The 21,131-nt window shown below is 26.0% G+C and overlaps 6 protein-coding genes across 15 annotated transcripts; 2 read left to right on the top strand and 4 right to left on the bottom strand.

The window, feature by feature from the left end:
• Positions 1–1,558: 1,558 nt before the first annotated feature.
• LOC105428986 (2-aminoethanethiol dioxygenase) lies at positions 1,559–9,690 on the bottom strand. Of its 2 annotated transcripts, XM_089084854.1 has the most exons (4): positions 3,514–3,593; positions 3,377–3,437; positions 2,693–3,059; positions 1,559–2,378 (listed from the first exon to the last, which is right to left on the bottom strand). In XM_089084854.1, exons 3-4 carry the CDS (start codon positions 2,975–2,977, stop codon positions 1,974–1,976), a joined length of 690 nt encoding a protein of 229 aa, XP_088940980.1. In that variant the 5' UTR covers positions 2,978–3,059; positions 3,377–3,437; positions 3,514–3,593; the 3' UTR covers positions 1,559–1,973. The 2 variants fall into 2 exon arrangements, with proteins under 2 accessions (XP_088940980.1, XP_088940981.1); XM_089084855.1 differs by lacking the exons at positions 3,377–3,437; positions 3,514–3,593 and adding an exon at positions 9,549–9,690.
• On the top strand, positions 3,586–7,641 carry LOC105428987 (glucose dehydrogenase [FAD, quinone]). Of its 6 annotated transcripts, XM_089084842.1 has the most exons (12): positions 3,678–3,895; positions 3,997–4,310; positions 4,583–4,782; positions 4,842–4,953; positions 5,045–5,179; positions 5,247–5,362; positions 5,440–5,607; positions 5,852–6,005; positions 6,265–6,422; positions 6,530–6,707; positions 6,813–7,017; positions 7,400–7,641. In XM_089084842.1, exons 2-12 carry the CDS (start codon positions 4,157–4,159, stop codon positions 7,590–7,592), a joined length of 1,773 nt encoding a protein of 590 aa, XP_088940968.1. In that variant the 5' UTR covers positions 3,678–3,895; positions 3,997–4,156; the 3' UTR covers positions 7,593–7,641. The 6 variants fall into 6 exon arrangements, with proteins under 6 accessions (XP_088940970.1, XP_088940969.1, XP_088940968.1 ...); XM_089084844.1 differs by lacking the exon at positions 3,997–4,310 and having other exon boundaries at positions 3,586–3,716; XM_089084843.1 differs by lacking the exon at positions 5,045–5,179 and having other exon boundaries at positions 3,677–3,895.
• LOC105428905 (uncharacterized) lies at positions 6,892–9,690 on the bottom strand. The gene is made up of 2 exons (XM_011641506.2): positions 9,549–9,690; positions 6,892–8,877 (listed from the first exon to the last, which is right to left on the bottom strand). Exons 1-2 carry the CDS (start codon positions 9,630–9,632, stop codon positions 8,266–8,268), a joined length of 696 nt encoding a protein of 231 aa, XP_011639808.1. The 5' UTR covers positions 9,633–9,690; the 3' UTR covers positions 6,892–8,265.
• A 1,146-nt stretch (positions 9,691–10,836) lies between these two features.
• On the bottom strand, positions 10,837–15,788 carry ohgt (E3 ubiquitin ligase component cereblon). 4 transcript variants are annotated; one of them, XM_089084852.1, is made up of 8 exons: positions 15,628–15,788; positions 15,208–15,273; positions 14,244–14,335; positions 13,785–14,129; positions 12,908–13,160; positions 12,673–12,818; positions 12,397–12,593; positions 10,837–12,318 (listed from the first exon to the last, which is right to left on the bottom strand). In XM_089084852.1, the coding sequence occupies exons 1-8, from the start codon at positions 15,683–15,685 to the stop codon at positions 12,165–12,167; spliced, it is 1,311 nt and encodes a 436-aa protein (XP_088940978.1). In that variant the 5' UTR covers positions 15,686–15,788; the 3' UTR covers positions 10,837–12,164. The 4 variants fall into 4 exon arrangements, with proteins under 4 accessions (XP_088940978.1, XP_088940977.1, XP_088940979.1 ...); XM_089084851.1 differs by having other exon boundaries at positions 15,208–15,374; positions 15,628–15,784; XM_089084853.1 differs by having other exon boundaries at positions 15,227–15,273; positions 15,628–15,740.
• A 521-nt stretch (positions 15,789–16,309) lies between these two features.
• On the bottom strand, positions 16,310–17,446 carry mRpS18C (mitochondrial ribosomal protein S18C). Its single transcript, XM_011641508.3, has 3 exons — positions 17,044–17,446; positions 16,601–16,808; positions 16,310–16,522 (listed from the first exon to the last, which is right to left on the bottom strand). Exons 1-3 carry the CDS (start codon positions 17,179–17,181, stop codon positions 16,431–16,433), a joined length of 438 nt encoding a protein of 145 aa, XP_011639810.2. The 5' UTR covers positions 17,182–17,446; the 3' UTR covers positions 16,310–16,430.
• Positions 17,447–17,735: 289 nt separating this feature from the next.
• Positions 17,736–21,102, top strand: LOC105428907 (histone deacetylase HDAC1-like). The gene is made up of 9 exons (XM_011641509.3): positions 17,736–17,968; positions 18,561–18,673; positions 18,813–18,930; positions 19,003–19,376; positions 19,478–19,625; positions 19,706–19,991; positions 20,076–20,304; positions 20,406–20,508; positions 20,586–21,102. The coding sequence occupies exons 1-9, from the start codon at positions 17,923–17,925 to the stop codon at positions 20,654–20,656; spliced, it is 1,488 nt and encodes a 495-aa protein (XP_011639811.2). The 5' UTR covers positions 17,736–17,922; the 3' UTR covers positions 20,657–21,102.
• Positions 21,103–21,131: the final 29 nt, after the last annotated feature.

Below are 21,131 nucleotides of genomic sequence, written 5' to 3'. Positions count from 1 at the left end.
AAGAGAATAATTTTAAAAACAATTTTGATTAAACTCGGATTAACTTGATTGACGATTAATTTAATTCGACAAAATCATTTTTAGCATTAAATTTTTGAACATTTATAATCTAATTTTTTCCCATATTAATAAAAAATTAATAATTTATTTACATTAATAAAATAATACAAATTAGTTCAATGAGTTAATTACTGATTAATCGTACGATAATTAAAATCAATGATATCTTCATGATATCTTTATCTATATTTCAATATTTGACATTCTATGAAAGTTATCATCATCAGTCGATGAATCATGTTAAAAATAGCTAAGAGTACGTCTCAACGTAGCATTAATTTTTCACGGCGATTTAAATATGTGCTAGTGAGCTCTGGACAAATTTTCGTATGTGTGACTCTCAAAGGGACCATAAATATTTGAATAATTAATGTAAATTAATTTGATTAATTAATTTACAAAAGGTCGAAGGTCAAACTAATGGTATCAGCTTATGCTTCCTTTGAAGTTCAGAAACTTTTATTTAGAATTTTTTTCATAAAATCAATATATTTGACAAAATAAAAATAGATTATTTAAAATGAATCATCCTAAGTGTGAATGTTACAGTGTAAAATGCCTTAAGAAAATATTTCTTAAGAGAGAGGAAAGTCCTGTATTTATAAAAATCATTTTACGTTCTTTTCTGAGTTAATATATTCATAAATCATTTTTTTTTCTTTTTCATATTACATCTTGATTTTTTAAAATAAAATTTATGCTGATAAAATATAATTTAATAAAATTTTTTTATTTTAATTATAACTTTCAATAAAAATTATAATTATATGAAATCTACCTCTATCGATTAAATTTTTATTCAATCACAATATTCTTAAATGTGTTAACAATTTATTAATATTTATTTTGAACCACATTTTCTTTATCTTTTACATATAGATCTATACAATTAACCCGTTTTCATGATATTTTTTTTGTATTATACATCAAAAAAAACGTTATTAATATAAATTCAATTTACAATCAATTTCGCAATCAATAATCAATATTTAAAAAATCAAAAAACAAGATAAAGAAAGCATATTAAAATAAATATTTGAAATTCTTGATGAAAAAAAAAATTTACGCATGTTATATATTACAAAAATAGATAACAGTTGATCGATATACAACAAAATTTACAATTTTTTCTTATAAAACAAACAGTAAGTATGTAAATATATATATATATATATATATATATATATATACTAATTTCTTAATACTTTGAATTCTTGTCTAATTTTTGATAGAAATAATACAATAGGATACAATAATAATACAATCAATATGTCTGAACTGTAGTATCACGAATGCTTAATCGAATATAGTGAGACAAAATTGAGATCAGCGTGCATTTTAGCGTGATTATATGATGATTTTAATTTTATAATAGATAGCTTTCTAAATCGTAATTTATATCTTAAAAACTAACCTAAAAAAGATAACTTTAATAAAAAAATATGTTACCCTTTGATTTTGGATATGTTATAGTTTAAATCAAAATAAGAAACGCATCTTTTCTTAAATTTGTTTAAAACATTTTTTTGATATCTCTTATCATTTGAACAATATACGTTTAGAAACATAAAAGTCGATTTTTATGTTCTCTAAAAGTGATCCCAGACATTTGAAAAAAAGAACACCTTAAAATAATGTCATCAACGCAAAGTAATAATGATAGAATTTTTGTATATATTATATCTATAAATACAGACATAAAAAAGACATAAAAATAAAAATTGAAATTGAATTTGCAAGTTTTCACAAGTTTATAATATGAACATATGATTGCATTTTCCAATTATACAAAATATGTAAACTTTAAACAGGGTTACATAAAAAAAAAGATTACGTGAAAATCTATATACTACACAATCATGCAAAGCATTGCAAATACAAAATTTACAAATCAGAATATGAAAAAATTTATTTTAATTATAGTGATCTTTTAAGGGAGGTCCTGTATACTCTAAACTCGAAGAATAAAAGTCTGGTGGACTTTCAACAACAGATAATTGAACTTCTTCGATTATATCTGTCGATTCTGTACATAAATTAGACTTGACAATTTTGAAGAATGTACATGGTCTTTCTCCTTTACCGAATTCGTCAACATCATACGGTGGACTGAGTATGTCTAAGAAAGCTGCAGGACCCTCCACACACAAAATTTCATGAAGATTCTTTTCCATTGGCGTAAAAATACAAACAGATGAATTACTATGAAGAGATACAGGTCGATGTCTAACTGCTGTGATCTCTTCATTTGCTTTAATTACATGATCACCTTTTGTCTTCAAACTATAGCTGCTTAATTCTACCATACCACTGATCACCTATAATTAATTAATTTTATTTGATTTGCTAAGAATAGATAATTATAATGTGTCATAGTGAATTATTTTAATCTTAATAATCAAATATTGCAACAGGAAACAAAAAATGTAAACATATTTGTTAAATAATATATTTACAAAAATATAAATAAATCAATATCATAATGTAACTCCACAAAAGCACAACTTTTATGTGAAACATTTCTTTATAAAATAATTTCGTTTTGCAATATTTGTTAATTAAAATAAATCATTTTGTATTTGGATCAATTTTATACATCATAAAATACATAAGCAACACTGTATGTTTTTACCTTCAACAAACCATGCATCCCAGGATGATCATGCATAGGCATTTTAACGCCATGTTTTAATATAAAAATCACAATTGTTAAGTTTTCATTTTCAAATATATCCATCACACACATAGGTGCTGGCTGTTTGCTAACATAATCAAGAACACGTTTATCGAGTTTTATATCCTCCGTAGTTATATTATTTATTAGATTCTTCAATTTATCAAAGTTTTTCTGACAAAGCCGGCGATCACCAAATGTTTTCATTGCTTGCTTCACCAAAGTTTCGATCGCCGATGCCATAATTGTCTACTTTATTCTTTTTCAATCTTTTAATCATTCAGATCAACACGTGATTACAAAGTAATTACATTCAGGCATATATCTGAAAATAATGTGATCTATTAAAAAAACATGACAAATAATATTTATGTAAATAAGTTATTTAAAAAAAAGCTTGATATTCTTTTTTTTATAAAGTTGTTACGAAAAATAGAGATATATACAAATATTTCTTTTATCTTTTATCCCTGGTTTAAACAGTTTAAATTATAAGTTATAAGCCTTAAAACTTGCTTTCAATTAAGTAATTTCCAGCAAAAAAACGTTCCAAACTGCTTTGAACTGTAATCCCTAAATTTTAAGACTTGGTTAAATCCTGATTGCAAAGTTTAAGGCTGAAGACAAGTATACTGTGTTTACCGTGTATTTATCAAAGAGATGACAGCTTTAACCTCAAGTATCATTCTTTATACAACAATGTCTGTTAATGTAAAGTGAGAAAATTCAATTAAAATATTGAAATATTAAACAATCCCATATATAAATCTTGTATATACAAAGCCTAAAATAATTTCCAGAGAGACCTATACCGAAGGAAAGCAAACAGTAATGCAAATCAAATATAACTTCCGAAACGTACTGTATACGATATCGAAAATCCATAGTTACGTATTATAAGATATAGGTCACGTGATCAAAGATGACGGTGAATAGTAAAACTTGAATGGTTACTTTTAACCACGTGAAACATGTATAGAATGTAAGCGTAGATTTATTCTTTTTAGCTGAGATTCCTGCACCATTCATGTTTCCTTTTTATCTTTTCATCTTGGGAAAAGAAAAGAGAAAAGATCGTACAAAAAATTCGGCTAAAAAGAATATAGACCTATAGAAAAACGCTTTTACCTCGCACTGATACCCTAACCTTGAAAAATACCGGTTTGTTTATTACTTTTCCTTTCGATGTGTTCAATGGATTTTAGCTTTTCAGAATATTTAAAAAAAAAAATATATATTTTTATTATTATTTGATGTTTTAGATATATAAAGCGAACATTTATCTTGATGAACAAAATAGGTCACAAATGATATTTTGACCTAAGACTGAAATTTGTAACAGGATGAAAGGATGTAATAAGGAAAGAAGATAGAAAAGAGAATAATTGACAATATATTGAGACTAAGAAAAGAATTAGAAAAATGCTTGTTTTTAGAAAATTTCTATTATTTATGCTCATTGGCACATTGACGACGCTATTTTTTTCTTATATTTATTTTTTCTTTATATTAGATGTATATATTCAATGGTTCTTAACTAATATTCAAGATATGCAGCAGTATGATTACATTATTGGTAAAGTGTACATTTAATTAAGATAGACCAAGAAAAATGATGATATGTAAATTTTAAAGTTTGATCCAAAAGTTTTTATCTTTTATTATATAACAAATTTTAAATTGGATATAACTTTCATGATAATAGACAATTTCTTATATTCTTTATCTTTAAACAAAATTGATTTAGTTTATTATAATTATATATTTACAATTATATTGCAATTATTTATTTTATTCATACTACTTTAAGGCTACTTTAATGTTATTTTATATTTATCTCTAATCTAGTTGGTGCTGGCAGTGCTGGTGCAATTCTGGCAAAGCATCTAGCAAAAGATAATCATAGTGTGTTATTGTTAGAAGCAGGTGGTACTGCTCCATTTTTTCTCGATATACCACTTTTAGCACCTATGATTCAAAATACCGTTTATGATTGGCAATATGTTACTGTTCCTCAAAAGCAGGCATGCAAAGGTTTAATTAATAATGTAAGTATATTTGCATAAACAATTCTAGCATATATATTGTCATAAAGATGTATTCATAGCAAAGCAGATGGCCTCGAGGCAAACTTCTTGGAGGTACGAGCCGTCTAAATTATATGGCTTATGTATTGGGACATCGACTAGACTATGAAAAATGGTTCCCAGACTTTATTGGTATATAGGATTTATATAACAACCTACATGGAATAAATTTAGAAATGTATTTAAATATACTTCAGCTTTTTTCATCATAAGAATATTTTAGAATCGGTTATGAAAAGTCATGAATCAATAAGTATTAATGAATTAGAATGGAGTTCTGATTTTGCTGATGTAATTTTGAAGGCGCTAAAGGAATTAAATCATAATATTAGCAATATAAATTTGCAATTGGATATAGGTACCTAATTTTTTTATAAAATTTTGCATTTTATGTTTATATATCTATTGTAATATCTATTATTTAGGTTTTATGAAGGCTCAATTGACAATGGAGAATGGCAAAAGATGGAGTTCAGATAGGATATTAAACTGGAAAGTCAATCGTGCTCTGACTATACTTACTCATGCGCATGCCAATAAAGTAAGTTTAAACAATCATGCGTTTTTTGATATTGAATATAAAATATAATTCTAATGAACTATATTATATTATTGAAGATATTAGTGAATTTGGATAAAGCTGAAGGAATTGAATTTGTTAGATTCGGTAATAAATACACAGCAATAGCAAAGAAAGGAGTTATTTTAAGCGCTGGTGCAATTGAAAGTCCAAAATTATTGATGTTATCTGGAATTGGACCAAAAAAGCATTTGGAAACTGTTGGTGTAAGTAATTTCCAATCTAATTTACTCTAATCCTAAATTTCTATGATATCCTCTTGTGATTTATTCTACATCTATAATATTTGTTTTATGTATAATATTAATATAATGTACAATACTACTGTACTACTATAATATAATATAACCAAAACTAATTTTTGAAAACAAAACGAAAAATTTTTATTATGATTATAAATATAATCTACAATTATTCTTTAATAAAGTAATACTATATCATATCATCCAGATTAAAGTGATCAATGATCTACCAGTTGGTCAGACTTTGATGGATCATATATTAACTGGCCTGGATTTAATCACACTTAATGCAAGTCTTGGATTAACTTTTTCTGATATTTTCAATCCTATATCAGTCTTGAATTACTTCTTCTTTGGAAAAGGTCAAACAATAATTCTACCAAAGATATGCAGATATGTTTGTCAAATTTGCTCTATAATTTTATAAATTCTAATTATAATTTAGTAACATTATAACTATTGTTTTTACTTTTGTATATTATTTAATAAATATAACTATATATATATAAAAGTTGTTTCATAATTGTAAGTTTTAGTAAATGTTTAAATTATATATACATACTATCATTACATCTTAATCATCATATAAACAATATAAATATAAATAATTTATTTAATTAGGACCATGGACATCAGCAGGAATAGAAGTATTAGGAACTTTTCATAGTCCACGTGCAAATAAATCTACAGTACCAGATTTACAATTAATGGTACTACCTCTTGGGGCAACAAAAGATAATGGTTTTATTTTAAAAAACGCATTGGGACTTTCTGATGAGGTATATATAGATCTAAATTGGAATAATAAATTAAAATAATAAAGAAATTATAAACTAAAATTAACAAGTTATGTACTATTTTTTCATTTTCATATGTTTTCTTCAAGGTTTATAGCAAGTATTTTGCTCTACTTTTGAATCAAAATACAGTAACAATCGCACCTGTTTTATTACATCCTAAAAGTAATGGAGAAGTGCGATTGCTAAGCAATAATCCCATTGATAAGCCAATAATTGATCCAAAATATTTATCAAATAAAGATGATATTGACACTCTTGTAGAAGGTAATCAACACGAATGTAATTTTTTATATTAAAAAATTATATATATATATATATATATATATATATATATATATACATATTTTATATAAGAATATGAATATTTAGGCCTGTATTTTATAAAAAAATTGCTGAATACGGATGCCATGAGAGCTTACAATGTATCTCTCAATAAAAAATCTTTCCCTGGTTGTGAAAATCATATATTTGATACCAGAGAATACTGGAAATGTTATGTACAGCACTTAACACTAACTGCTTATCATCCAGCTGGTACATGTCGCATTGGCGACGTTGTTGATACATCATTTAGGTAATTACAAAATTATAATTAAGAAAGCAAAAAATTAATATGAATTGGATGCGAAGAAAAAATATAAAAATATATTTTTTAATAGAGTAAAATTTAAATACATACACAAAGGTTTTTCACAATTTTCAATTAAAAAAATCTTTCAAAAATAGAATATTTTAAATAGAAGATTTTATACAGAACTGAAATACAGATTTCTTAGCAAAGGAAATAAAAATAATTTCCTTTTTCTTTTAAATGTATCTTCTCTATTGAATACTAATTCTGCCTTTATTACATACTTATATTACTTATATCATCTTGCGTTTGGCTCATATTAATTTCACAATCTCAAAAATTCGTTTTTTAAATTATTGTTTTATTGTAATTAAAATTATTACAGAATTTATAATATGAAAAATTTATATGTTGTGGATGCATCTGTTCTTCCATCGCTACCAAGCGGAAATATTAATGCAGCTGTGATTGCAGTGGCACAAAAGGCTGCCCATATATTCAAAAAAATAGAAAAAACAAAAAGGCAACATAAATCATATATTATTTGTTATGTATTTAATATTTGTATTAATACCTAAGTATAAATATATGTAAATATGCAAATAAAACTTATAATTAATTAAATAACTCATCAGTTATTAATATGATCAATCTAATATCTTCATTAATATATAGGCAAAAACAAAAATCTTTTTACTGCTACTTAATACTAATATGATATTAATATATGCTTTCCTTACAATATATAAACCTTCCTTCCCAAGTAATTTTGTTTCATGTTATTTATCTAATATAAACATACACAGGCAGGCATACATATATATATATATATATATATATATACACATATATACCACCCATACACACACACACACACACACACACACACATATATATATATATATATATGTTTTACATATGTACATCATGTCCATATGCATACATAAGTTCTAAGTTATGTCAAAAATAATCCATTTTTTTTAAACTGTCATTAAAATTTTTCTTGATATCTTAAAGTTCTTAAAGATTTCTTCCTTAGAGATATTGATTTGTAACTAAAAAAACTAAGCATATATAATACAAATATATAAATGTTCTTATTCAAGTACATGAATTATGAAAATTATATAATCATTAATAAACAACATCAATATCAAAAGTAGAACAGTAAACTAAATTCTTGTTTATTTCTTATATAATTTAAAAATTATCTCAAGTCTAATTTTAACAACGATTGAAAAGTAATTATTATCAATGATAAGTCCATCTTTTTCTATTGTCATTATGTCTAAAGTAGTCATTGGAATGATAATTATTATTTCTCTTATGATAAGATCTTTCATCTCTATAGTGATCATGATTACATTCTCTACTTTTCCCCCTATCTTTCTCCCTATCTCTATCTCTGTTTCTCTCTCGATTTCTATCTCTTTCTTGATTTCTATCTTTATCTCTCTCCGATTTCCTATCTCTATTTCTCTGATAAGGATAATTTCTTCTACCCCTATCATCATTGCTAGAATTTGTATCCAATTGTCTCGGATATGTCAGACCATCTTGTGAAATATATGTACCAAATGTGGTACCACCAGCAATTTGTGGTGGATAATTTCCCAAGACCATTTGCTGACCCTGTTCCAACATGTGATTCATGTGGCGAACAGAATTCGGAAATTGTTCAGCTTGCTGTGATTCTGTACTATTTCTTAATTTCATGTTAAGAATACGATTATACAGCATTGTACCCTCAAACAGGTGTAAAGCATAGTCTACAGAATGTATATGTTTGTAAGTGATAAATCCATATGTTCTTTGCTTGCCATCACGATCCTTAGGAATGGTTATCTTTTGCACAGGACCTCCCTAATATAATAGAAATATTTGTAATGCATTGCTTTACTGAATACTGAGTTGTTTACTTAATAATATTTTTAAGAAACAATAAATCTTTTCTAAATTCCTGTTTATATTTTTAATAATATATGTATATATTTTTAATAAATAAATTATAAGAAAAATATAATTTTCTTCTTCTAATTTCCCTTCTCTCATCCCTAATATTGATATTTTAAAAAATATAAAGTTTGCCAATAGAAACTACAGCAGACTGATATCAACTTCATATTAAGTATATATTCGAACAAATTTGATAAACATAATACAATGACTACTATAATGTAATATTCCTTATCGTATAACAATGAATATTATAACCCCATAAATTTTGTTATGTTTCTATTGATATTCTGCTGACATTTCATATGATTAATTTTTCATCAAACTTTCCTTTTCTATTAGCCAAACTTAAAACAAACACCCTAATACGTGCCTTTTATAAACTTGGCTATAGATTTATTCCTCTCAACTGAATTTCCTGTACCGTTCATTTTTCTTCTCTTTCTCTTTATGTTGGAGAGAAAAGAAACGATAAACGATGTAAGTTCAGTTAAAAGTTTTATATGAAATTTAGATATATAAAGATAAAAATATCAGTGTATAAGTTATTATGTTTACAATTATTACAGGATACTAACTTGTAGAAATAATTCATAGAGAATATCCTCAGTGACCTTCTCACTTAAATTTCCGCAATAAATTGTGCGTGCATCGTCATCCATCTTCAGGAAAATTTTATTTTTTTACTTGTTTATACTACGATTTCCGTCTCATAACAGTCAGTGCTGTATTTCTGTTTTTCCTTTCCTTTCTATCTCTTCTCTAAAAACCTTCAAAACTTATGATAATAAATAATATTCAATATATTGAATCAGGTTAGAATTATAAAAACTAAATTCTAAGAGTTAATCTCACTAACCTCTAACAATTTTGATCAACTTTATCATTGCTGCCAACAGCAAAACTTCTACTTATCATTCATTCTGATTCATTGATTCTTTATTCTTCCTTTAAATTTTTGATAGAAAGAAGAAAGAATTAAGCAAATGTAAATTTAAATGTAAAAATGTCCAAATACAAATACCAAATATTTAATATCACCTAATTGAATGTAAATTTTATCAATTTGTTGTTTGGTCTAACATAAATTACATATATATTTACATATTGACAACTTTGTCAATTAAATTGTTAATTGTTAAAAATTAATTCTAAGAAATTGAAATTTAAATTAAAATTGCAAGTGGGGACGCCTCATAATAATAAATATTTCATTCTAAATATTTCATATATTAAATAAATTATTCTTATATAAAATTCATATAGATCTTATTCTATTCATTTTTATTTCTAAAAATCTGAATCTTATTATATAGATTTGATAATAGTTTTTGTCTAAGTAATTGTAATAAAAAATCCAACACAATGTTTATACATCCATGTGTATTTTATAGATACATGTATGTCTATGTATTATAAATACATTGCATATATATATATATAAAATATATGTAATGTTGTACTTATGCATGATATATACACATACATGTATGACACACACACACACACACACACACACACACAAAACCGCGCGCGCGCGGTGTGTATATATACATATAATTTTTTAATAATTTTTTATTATACAAAGATGAATCGTATTATTTGAATTTTTCTCTTTTCACAATCATAAAAATTACATGAGCAAAAAATTCATAAACATTAAGAATTCATAAACATTAGAATTTAAAAATGATATTTAACAAGTACCAACAAGTTAATAGTTCTTTTATATAAAGCATTAAATGAGTAAAATCATATAAAACAATATATCTTCCAATTATATAATTTATGGCATTTAAAAAAAGAAATTTTACATAAAATGTAATTGATATAAAGTAAAATAAACAAAATTCGCAATAACGTCAATACACTCACAAATACTTTCTATTATAACTTATATTATTATTAATGTAACAATTATCGTTTGTATATATATATAAAGCATCTTTTACAAATCACTGTCTTCTAAAGCATAGCTAATTAAATTAAAAATAAATAAAGTTCATATATAATTTATACATTAAGCGTCATAAACATGCTCTTTTATATATGTTAAATAAGTTACTAAAAAAAATTTTCGGGAAAACGCGTTATATTCAGGAATTTGTATATTATAATTATTCATAATCATAAATAAGAATTAAATTTCCTATTCTTATCTCTTATTATTAACATTCCTAATATTCTTATTTTTAACATTTTCCACATTGTTTTTCCATTATTTTACACCTCTTTTAACCACACATGAAAATAATAAAAATACATTATGTATAGAATTGAAACATTTTATTTCATTTATATACATAAATGATATATATGAATATTTCACGTATATTTCAGGTACGAGTAACGAATTTTAAGGATGTTTCTTTTAAAATATCAAAATTAAAATAAAAAATAACGCTGGTATAAATTTATAATATAATTTTACAATTTTATATTTTATTATGAAATTTAAAAATATGATCATAATTATCGTCATATTATTGACGTCATACTATTGATTGATTTCAGAATTTATAAACATAATTCCATAGATTTTTTAAAATTATTAATCATTTTTAAGGTAACTAATAGAAACTTTATAAAAATTTTCATTAAATATTAGATTAATTTGATATCCATTAACAGCTTCTCCACAAAATTATGCCACATTTTTTAAATATTTGTAGATGGAAACATAATTTCTGGAAAACCTACAGTTTGTCTCAAATCTGAAAGTAAGAATAAAAATACAAAAAATTAAAACTTCAAAAAAAGATAATCATTTAAAAAAAAAAATGAGCATGCATATTTCTCAATATTTTGTAAATAAAATTCTGACAATACATCTAACGGAAATATACGTGAAATAACATACAATGAAATAAAATGAGATCTAAGAAGAGTTAGCTGTTCGACCTTGACATATTAAGAATACAAAAAATTTGAATGAAAATATAACTAATATTTAACATTATATCTCACATTTTAAATAATCCTTATTTATCTTTGCCTTTACAAAATATATTTTCTGTATAATAACTTTATTAAACTATTATCTTTATTATCTCTCTAAACTTGCTTTCAAAATAAAATATATTAATTTTAATGTATCAAGAAGACGCATCGTTTTCAAAAATATCCATCTAATCACTGCTAAAACATTTACGACGCCTAATGTACAGTTAATGCAATTTCTTTTGATGCTCTCTTTATTTCTTCTTCTTAACTTTCAAATCTTTATTTTTCAAACTTCTGCGCGTTAAACCCCAAAATTCTTTGGGCCTTAAATTACTTTCGACTGCTGTGAACTTCCAACCAACATGATGACGACAGCTTTTACAGTTGGCTACTGTCCAAGCATATCTAAAATGATGTACGCATTAGAAATGAAACAAACAATTCGGACATGATTGTTGATATATTAAAATGTTGCATTTTTACCCTGGAAACCAACTGTATTCAATTGAAGGAGTCGAAGGACTAAGTATGACTCCTTGAATATGATAAAAAGTTATGGTTTCATGTATAATACCACCAGGATTAACATAAGTACCCTGTGGGCCTTCCTTATTCATCGGAAACATGTGAGATTGTCTCCCAATAAAAGATTCGCAATTAACGCATACATATATCTTATCCTTCAAATAACAGATAAAGACAATATAAAAAGATGCAGTTTAAACATTATTAAGTGCATACAATGCTTCATATACATACTTCTACAAGATACTTTATTTCTCTTTGCAATCGAGAAATAGCACAATCATAACTTAATAACATGAGTCTTTCATTGTGATCCATTAAGATATTTTGTGCAACCCAGAAAGACAAATCTATGGGATCTTTAGGTACACTACCACCTCCTATAGAATGTGAATTGTAATCAAAAAGAAATAAAATTATAATAAGTGTTGTAACAATGTAGTTTTATTTATACAATCACAAGACCTACTAGTTTCAAGAAATTGCAGATGTTGACGTATTCTAAAAGAGAGCCTCACAGGGTCGTACTGCCTATAGACCCAAGCTGGCCAAGGAGTTAGTGCAGCATCCATGTTTTCTACTCTTTCTTGTTTTTTCATATCTTCCTCAGTGTCGATAGAAATTCTTAAACGATCTAATGAGGCCAAACGTTGATCCAAAAATGGTGGCTCAAGTGTTATCTCTGGTAATACTTTAACATTGGCCGAAATTTTATTGTTGTCCTGATTATAAGTAATTTCAAATTGTCGTAAACAAATTATAAAGAGCATAACAAATTGTAAAAAATATATAACTAAAATATCACTAAAATATTACTAAAATACTATCATAATATTCAAAATCAAAATCCTATATTCTAGATTTAAAAGTACCAAAGTTATCAAAGTATCAGGTTTAAAATACCATTATTAAATTATAATTTATTCAATAGTTTAATGATTCTTATAATCAATTTTAAAAGTAGCAATTTCTAAAAGTGATAATTATTTAGGGTAAAATCAAAGATAATGTTAAAATATATTTGTATTTTTGATTGATATAACTCTGCAATATTATATGAATACATTTTGTTTGTATAGCATTTTTACAATTCTTACTTTACAGAAAAGTTATAAGTGATGAAATTACACCTTTTTTGTACATGGAAATTCTCCAAGTCTGACTACCAATTTTTATTAAAAATATATTAAAATGTTAGTTCAGAATATTTATGTGTGTCATAAGTTTAATATTTCTACTATCCAATTATCTATTCAAAAATATTTTCTTCTTTCCTGCCATTAAGAATAATTCAATACAATTCAATAGATATAAATATAATTGATATAAACTTCATATTAACTGACCTGCGTAATAACACGTAATATCTTAAAGCGTTGTCTGCCTTTGGCTTTTAAACGAAACTCTCCCCGACCATGATCCATCCATATACCTCCATCCGTGTATTCGTAGATTTCAGCAGTTGTACCTATTCGCTCCATCTCAGGATAACCATAACATACCACACCAAAAGTACGATCGTTTTGTATACAAGTTCGTAACATATCTATAGTCTGTGCACCGAAGACTGTCATGGGTAATGTTTGTCCAGGAAATAATACAGATTGCTTTATAAATAATGGTAGGTTCATATAAATACCGTCATCAAGTATAGTCCTTCCTCTCAATTCTTCCAAATTTTGTCCTAAATACTATATATAGAATAGATTTAATTATTTTTCAGAGTCTTAACTTAGATTTCAAATTAATATAACTCATATCATGCTAAATGCATTACATTCAAATATTGGAAAATATATACTCACAGAATGTGTTGCTGGTAATGTCACATCAAAAGTATTTTCTGTGGGCACTGGTATATCCTCCATATTGAGCTCTAGTCTATTACTTGACAGATCTATGAATGTATCATAACACATCATATATTTTACGATATAATATATTAAATATGTATTACTGGGTGTTCTGTCACATAAATAGCTATCTTTTTCTAAACTAATTATCTAAACTAAAAGAGAAAGACCATAATAAAGATATATTAAAATAAATAGTAATAATTTTTAATTAAAATATTCACGTTATTGTAAAAAATTCTATATACTCTATTTATTCTCGAATTTAATAATTTTCATAAGTAATTGTTATACTCATATCAAAGTTTAAATCATTTAATTTAATATTTATTAAATTCTATTCTTTTAATTTTAGAAAATAAAAAAATGGCTATTTATGATAGAACTATATATATTTATATATTATATATATTTTTGTCTATACTATGATAAACTTTTGCAAAATCTAAAAGTTATATCCATTTTCTATATCCTATAAAAAGATATATTGCTGATTGATTCGCTAAATTCAAACTATTACAAGCACAAAAAATTAATTAAATTGCATGCAATTTTTTACTTAGTTGAAATAAAAAGATAAAATTATAACTTGAAATTTGTTTGTAATAATACAAACATCTATTGCAGAATTAGGAATAAAAATTATTAAAAAAGCATAAAAATAACAAAACATATAAGAAAAATATAAAATAGCATTATGCTATTTACATATATTTTTGATGAATTATAATATTAAACATATATATTTATTGTGTTTAAATTGATTGTTTTTGATGTTTAGTAATAAAATTAGTTTATATATAAATTTATTAGAAAATATTCACTAATTTGTAAATTTACTGTAATAATATACAATATATATCAAGTTATATAAAATATAAAATCCATAAAATATGAAATAAATGAAAAAATATACCTAGTTCAACTGTGCTTACGTCTGACCAACTTTCAACATCCTCATCCGGGGCACTACGTGGAGCCTCTGCAAAGCAGTTTAACTTCAACATTGGACACTTGAATAGTCTTACGCACAATTGCGTCAATGTCATTTTTGTATTTATATGTCATAGGTTATATTATAATCTAAAAAGTGACAACAAATTACTACAAACAAGAATTTAACTGTCAGTCCAACTGTCCCTCTTGTCCCTTGCTACGTTTACACATTTAGAATTAAAAACAAGAGATATTACATATCTATACATATATATATATACATACACATACACATATTATATATATATATACATATATATACACACACATTTTTACGTGTAACCTTACATTGGATATTTTGTAATATATCATGTCAAACAATTCGATCCTAGATACGTACCTACTATATGATCGCCGTAATCATTTTGCTCGTTGTCATAATCCTCATCAATGTCCATTATCGCTTATCAAATTACGATGCAAAATAAATCTACCCGATTCACTTGTAAGCTTGTAAACTCTAATGTATGTCTGGTCTTTGACGTCAGATGTAGATGGGCCGGGTTTTTAGCGCATGCGCGATTATTACGGTTCAGTAAATTACTCGATAAAGTTAAACTCTTTATTAGTTTAGACAAAAGAAAGAGAGAAAAAAATGTTCAAAGATTTTAAAAAAGCAGTGATATTTTTAAATAAAATCATGTCACTTTTCTCTCACATGATATAATCCTTTAATCATTCTTATATAAAAAAATATTAAAATAAGGTTATCTAAGAACTAATACTGTACACAAAATTTATTATAATTATTATAAATATGTAACAATATTTTCAAGCCTTATATGTATATATATATATATATATATATATATATAAATATGGAAATTTCGATCATATAGTCTTCTCTATTTTTAATATTACAGCTATTTAAAAGTACAAAACTCACTCGTACAATATTCTAACATTATTTCAGTATTCAATCTCTGTGTTTTTTTAATTAATACTGCAAAACAACTTTCTTTGTTACAAATAATTATATATGTTGAATATAGAGGTTTCACTCATAACATGAATATGTAACATATTTTACACAAGGAATTTTATTCAAACATGGTATAATGGTGATAATTGATGTAAATGCAATTATAATAATTTTATTTATATATAAACATATATCTATATAAATATCCTATTATTACTTGTCTAATATTTGTGTGGCCTAAATGGATGATTTGGATCAAATAGCTTTGGATCTTTGATATATTCTGGTTCTTTAGTCCACTGACCCATTAAACCTAAAATATAAGAAATAAATGTAGAGTTACATTTTAAAATTATTTTCTATAATTCTATTTCTGAATTTGGATATATACCTGCACATTGAGCTTTTATAATTTCTTCTTCAAGTCGCATCTGTTTGTGTTTACATAATCCAGTTATATGTCTTCCATATATTCTGCCTGTGTATCGACTTTGAAATTGTGAAAGTAATCTTACATTTTTATAATCTGGTTCAATATTCAATTTACATAAAATGCACTGTTGCTTTTCTTTTACAAAAGGATTTTTAATTTTAGTAGGCTATAAATATGAAGAAAATGTATAAATATATTATCACAACACCAAATTCTATATAAAACATGTAATAAAATTTTATATAGAGACGTTTCCATTTATCAATATAATTACAAAATAATCATATTTTTAAAATACATTCCAAAATATATTGATGGAATCTATAATTTCTATTACATATAATATATAATATATTTTAGATTTTCAATGTATAACTGTATATTTAGAAATGTATTCTTACCATATCATCTTCCACCGCAATGTTAACTGTTACAGATTTATCGGAAAAACTTTTGCTTATATTTCGAAAACATGGTTTGTAAAATTTACTGATAACAAATGTCATTGCAACTTTTTGTAAAGCAGAAGCAGAAATCATGTTGTTTTATTTAAAATTAATTTACAATTGTAATTCACATAACCTTTAAATCTTACAAGCTTCGAAAAGGAATTAAGATACCTTTTCATGTTGACATTCGATCATAGATATGATAAATATAGATTACGTATTTCGACTAAGCTGGATTGCATCTCGATTTATGCTTACAATGCTTGTTATTTAGATATTAGAAACAAGAACAAATAATGCACAGAATATTATTTATTCTTGTTTAATATTTAAATAATAAAGATAAAATGATTCCATGAGGTTAAATGTAAATCCTCCATTACAATATAACTAGTAGTTACTTTGAGTGTAATTCACTTGGTGCTTTAAAGCACTTTGATTAGTCAATTCATAATATTTTTGGTTCTGATTGGTTAATCAAATGTTTCAAAGTTTTGTAGCAGCAAGTAGATCGCACCTTTTACTGCGCATGTATGTACGAGCATCTTCCATCTTCCAATGAAAACTGCGTTCAGAAATATCACTCGAGTATTCTCATTCTTGTTTAACATTTGGTGAATAACAAGGATAAAATAATATATGGGACTTTCGGGTAATGTTTCTAAATGTAGTGCTCAATCCTGCTCTCGACCATTGAAGTGCAAGTAAATCGAGTGAATTCGAATGTCATATACAGTCCAGTAGTTGTCAGTACGTGTTACTGCTCATGGTCTTCGTCAAATTCTGTATTAAATACTTTATTCGATTTTAACTGAGGCAGAACCCACAGAAATGGCCATGCAGCCGCTCAAGAAACGGGTCTGCTACTACTATGACAGTAAGTATCGAGAAAATCATTGTAAAATCATTGAAAGTATACTTTGGAAGTTTGTCGAAATTTGCACTGTTTGCATTTATGAATGCAAGTCTTTGGTTGTTCTAGTCTTAATATTTGACCACTAATTGATCTATTTTTTGCTAATTCATAGTAAATAATACAAAAGACAATTATTTCGGTACGACAAACTGAGATTTGCAGGTTATTATATCTAATAAATATGATTTTTATGGCTTCAAACCGAGAGACTCTCAGCTGTATTATCGTGTGACTGTAGCGTCAGCCATTCTCAATTACACAGCTATCGTATATACGAGATTCTCTTATGTTATCATGTCACTGCAATGAATTGTAATGCGTTATTTTTTTCGGAAATATTTTATGTCTTTCAAAAATATTTTCCGTGTGAATCGATAATTCAATTAATGTATTGGAAATTAATACATTTTTTTTAGAAAATTGCGGGAGATTCTCAAATGTATTCCGGCATATTGTAATCCTTACTGAACGAATCAATTAATTGATAATGACAATTTGAGACTTTTTACACGGTGCCTTGATTTCGTTATGTATGTCGTTTCAATTTATCTAGGTGATATCGGAAATTATTATTATGGCCAAGGACACCCTATGAAACCACATCGTATAAGAATGACGCACAATCTACTCTTGAACTATGGCCTTTATAGGAAGATGGAGATATATGTAAGAATTTCTGTATGATTTTTTTATTTCCGTCATTATCTCTTGTTTGTATACCATACTATAACAAGTTCAAAACATATTTAATTGATTTGCTAGATATGGGTTACATTTGGTATATTTGTGTCTTATTATAATTTAGCGCCCTCATAAAGCTACAGCAGAAGAAATGACAAAATTTCATAGCGATGACTATATCAGATTTCTGAGATCGATACGACCAGATAACATGGCAGAATACAATAAACAAATGCATCGATGTAAGACATTAGCACTTTGAATATAATAACAACAATATTTTAAAAAATTTTAATACTTTTTTTATGGAATAGTTAACGTAGGAGAAGATTGCCCTGTTTTTGATGGCTTATATGAATTTTGTCAATTATCGGCTGGTGGATCTGTAGCTGCCGCTGTAAAACTTAACAAGCAAGCTTCAGAAATCTGCATCAATTGGGGCGGTGGTTTACACCATGCAAAAAAGAGTGAAGCTTCTGGTTTTTGCTATGTGAATGACATTGTACTTGGTATTTTGGAATTATTAAAATATCATCAGAGAGTTTTGTATATTGACATTGATGTACATCATGGTGATGGTGTAGAGGAAGCTTTTTATACAACAGATAGAGTAATGACAGTCTCATTTCATAAATATGGAGAATATTTTCCTGGAACAGGAGATCTTCGTGATATCGGAGCAGGAAAGGTAAAAAATCCATTGGAAATATTTATTTACATGTGTACATGTGTACATAAGACTATCAAATGATAAATTATCATTAAAATTGTATATCTTTTTATTAACAGGGAAAATATTATGCAGTTAATATACCTTTAAGAGATGGTATGGATGATGAGAGCTATGATTCAATCTTTGTCCCTATTATCTCAAAAGTAATGGAAACATTTCAGCCTTCTGCTGTTGTTTTACAGTGTGGTGCTGACTCATTGACAGGTAAGATTTTTTTTTCAAAAGGAATTATTATATTAGTATAAAATTATATAACTTTTACTATTACATAAATATTAATGCAGGTGATCGATTAGGATGTTTTAATCTAACTGTGAGAGGTCATGGTAAATGTGTTGAATTTGTGAAAAAGTATAATTTGCCATTTTTGATGGTCGGAGGTGGTGGTTATACTATCAGAAATGTATCTAGATGTTGGACGTATGAAACATCGGTAGCTCTTAGCTGTGAAATTGCTAATGAATTACCATACAATGATTATTTTGAATATTTTGGCCCGGATTTTAAGTTACATATTAGTCCTTCAAATATGACGAATCAAAATACTCCCGAATACTTGGAGAAAATAAAGCAAGTTTAAATTTTCAGTTTTATATATTTATATATATTTTGTATTTGTCATGAATAAATCCATGTAAATGTTTATTATTATAGGACAAGACTGTTTGAAAATTTGAGAATGTTACCTCATGCACCTGGCGTACAAGTTCAGGCAATACCAGAGGATGGTGCTATTATTGAAGATTCAGAAATTGAAGAAAAATTGAATCTTGATGAAAGACTGTCTCAACGTGATTTAGACAAAAGGATACAACATGAAAACGAATATAGCGACAGTGAAGAAGAAGGTGAAGGTGGACGAAGAGATAATAGATCATACAAGGTATAATCCTTATATTTATTCACTTAACAATTCTTTTGCAAATTCTAAAAGATATAATGTAGATATAATTCTAACATTTCTAACATTTTTTCAAATTAAAGGGATCTAGAAAGCGATTACGTTTAGAAAAAAATCAAGAAATGGACATTCGTATTATGAATATTAATATGAAGAAAGAAGATGATATAAAATCAGAGTTGAAGGGTATTAAATAAATTTTTTATTTTACTTTTATAAATTGTATTCAGAAATATAATAATTATAAATATTTGTTTATTTAGAAAATGAAAAAGACGAGAAAGCAAATTTTATGAATGAAGAAACAAAGAAAGACAGTGGAGCTAATCTCTGATAAGCAGATGCTTCAGATTCGCATATCTGCACAGTACAAAAGTTAAGTTAAAAAATAATTATGGGTAAATTTAGGTTATTTAAATGAAGGAATAAGAAATAGGTTTTTTAATAAAATTGCTGTCGTTCTGCATACGGAAATCTCTTTAGAGACAGTGTTGAGTGTATAAGTGTTGTGTATGTGTGTATGTATGTACGTGTGCATATGCAATCTGCTTACATTTAGGAAAAGATAAGACATGTAAGAATTCAAATATATAAAGAAATATGGTGTATAGCAGTGAGACGAGGACTTCCACGATTATTACGAGAATTTAGAGAAAACACCGATCGATTCAAAAGATGCAATCATGAACGTATGGATTTTGTATATTGCGATATTTGTACTTTTGTATTTAACGAGATAAATAAAATTGCGTGTATTAAAGTACGCAGTTAAAATAAAAATTGTCTTATATTAAGATAAAAATAAATAC

The sequence above is a fragment of the Pogonomyrmex barbatus genome, unplaced genomic scaffold, assembly GCF_055798465.1.
Source record: "Pogonomyrmex barbatus isolate J1 unplaced genomic scaffold, ASM5579846v1 scaffold9, whole genome shotgun sequence".
In the NCBI taxonomy this organism is placed as follows: Eukaryota; Metazoa; Arthropoda; class Insecta; order Hymenoptera; family Formicidae; genus Pogonomyrmex; species Pogonomyrmex barbatus.
Note: the sequence above shows the minus strand (reverse complement) of the source record. Positions and strands in the feature narration are given on the sequence as shown.

Excerpts from the sequence above, each read along its gene's own strand:
- LOC105428986 (XM_089084855.1), bottom strand. The coding sequence starts at position 2,977 with ATGGCATCGGCGATCGAAACTTTGGTGAAGCAAGCAATGAAAACATTT. Across the intron at positions 2,379-2,692 it reads GGATGCATGGTTTGTTGAAG|GTGATCAGTGGTATGGTAGA; the intron begins GTAAAAACATAC and ends AATTAATTATAG.
- mRpS18C (XM_011641508.3), bottom strand. The coding sequence starts at position 17,181 with ATGATTTCTGCTTCTGCTTTACAAAAAGTTGCAATGACATTTGTTATC. Across the intron at positions 16,809-17,043 it reads TTGCGGTGGAAGATGATATG|CCTACTAAAATTAAAAATCC; the intron begins GTAAGAATACAT and ends TCATATTTATAG. Across the intron at positions 16,523-16,600 it reads TATAAAAGCTCAATGTGCAG|GTTTAATGGGTCAGTGGACT; the intron begins GTATATATCCAA and ends CTTATATTTTAG.
- ohgt (XM_089084851.1), bottom strand. The coding sequence starts at position 15,340 with ATGACATTGACGCAATTGTGCGTAAGACTATTCAAGTGTCCAATGTTG. Across the intron at positions 12,819-12,907 it reads TCTGCAATTTCTTGAAACTA|GAGGTGGTAGTGTACCTAAA; the intron begins GTAGGTCTTGTG and ends CACATTCTATAG. Across the intron at positions 12,319-12,396 it reads GAATACAGTTGGTTTCCAGG|ATATGCTTGGACAGTAGCCA; the intron begins GTAAAAATGCAA and ends ACATCATTTTAG.
- LOC105428907 (XM_011641509.3), top strand. The coding sequence starts at position 17,923 with ATGGCCATGCAGCCGCTCAAGAAACGGGTCTGCTACTACTATGACA. Across the intron at positions 19,626-19,705 it reads TGGTGCTGACTCATTGACAG|GTGATCGATTAGGATGTTTT; the intron begins GTAAGATTTTTT and ends ATATTAATGCAG. Across the intron at positions 20,509-20,585 it reads TATAAAATCAGAGTTGAAGG|AAAATGAAAAAGACGAGAAA; the intron begins GTATTAAATAAA and ends TTGTTTATTTAG.
- LOC105428905 (XM_011641506.2), bottom strand. The coding sequence starts at position 9,632 with ATGGATGACGATGCACGCACAATTTATTGCGGAAATTTAAGTGAGAAG. Across the intron at positions 8,878-9,548 it reads TCTATGAATTATTTCTACAA|GGAGGTCCTGTGCAAAAGAT; the intron begins GTTAGTATCCTG and ends CTATTATATTAG.
- LOC105428987 (XM_089084842.1), top strand. The coding sequence starts at position 4,157 with ATGCTTGTTTTTAGAAAATTTCTATTATTTATGCTCATTGGCACATTG. Across the intron at positions 5,363-5,439 it reads CTCATGCGCATGCCAATAAA|ATATTAGTGAATTTGGATAA; the intron begins GTAAGTTTAAAC and ends ATATTATTGAAG. Across the intron at positions 6,006-6,264 it reads TTACTTCTTCTTTGGAAAAG|GACCATGGACATCAGCAGGA; the intron begins GTCAAACAATAA and ends TTATTTAATTAG.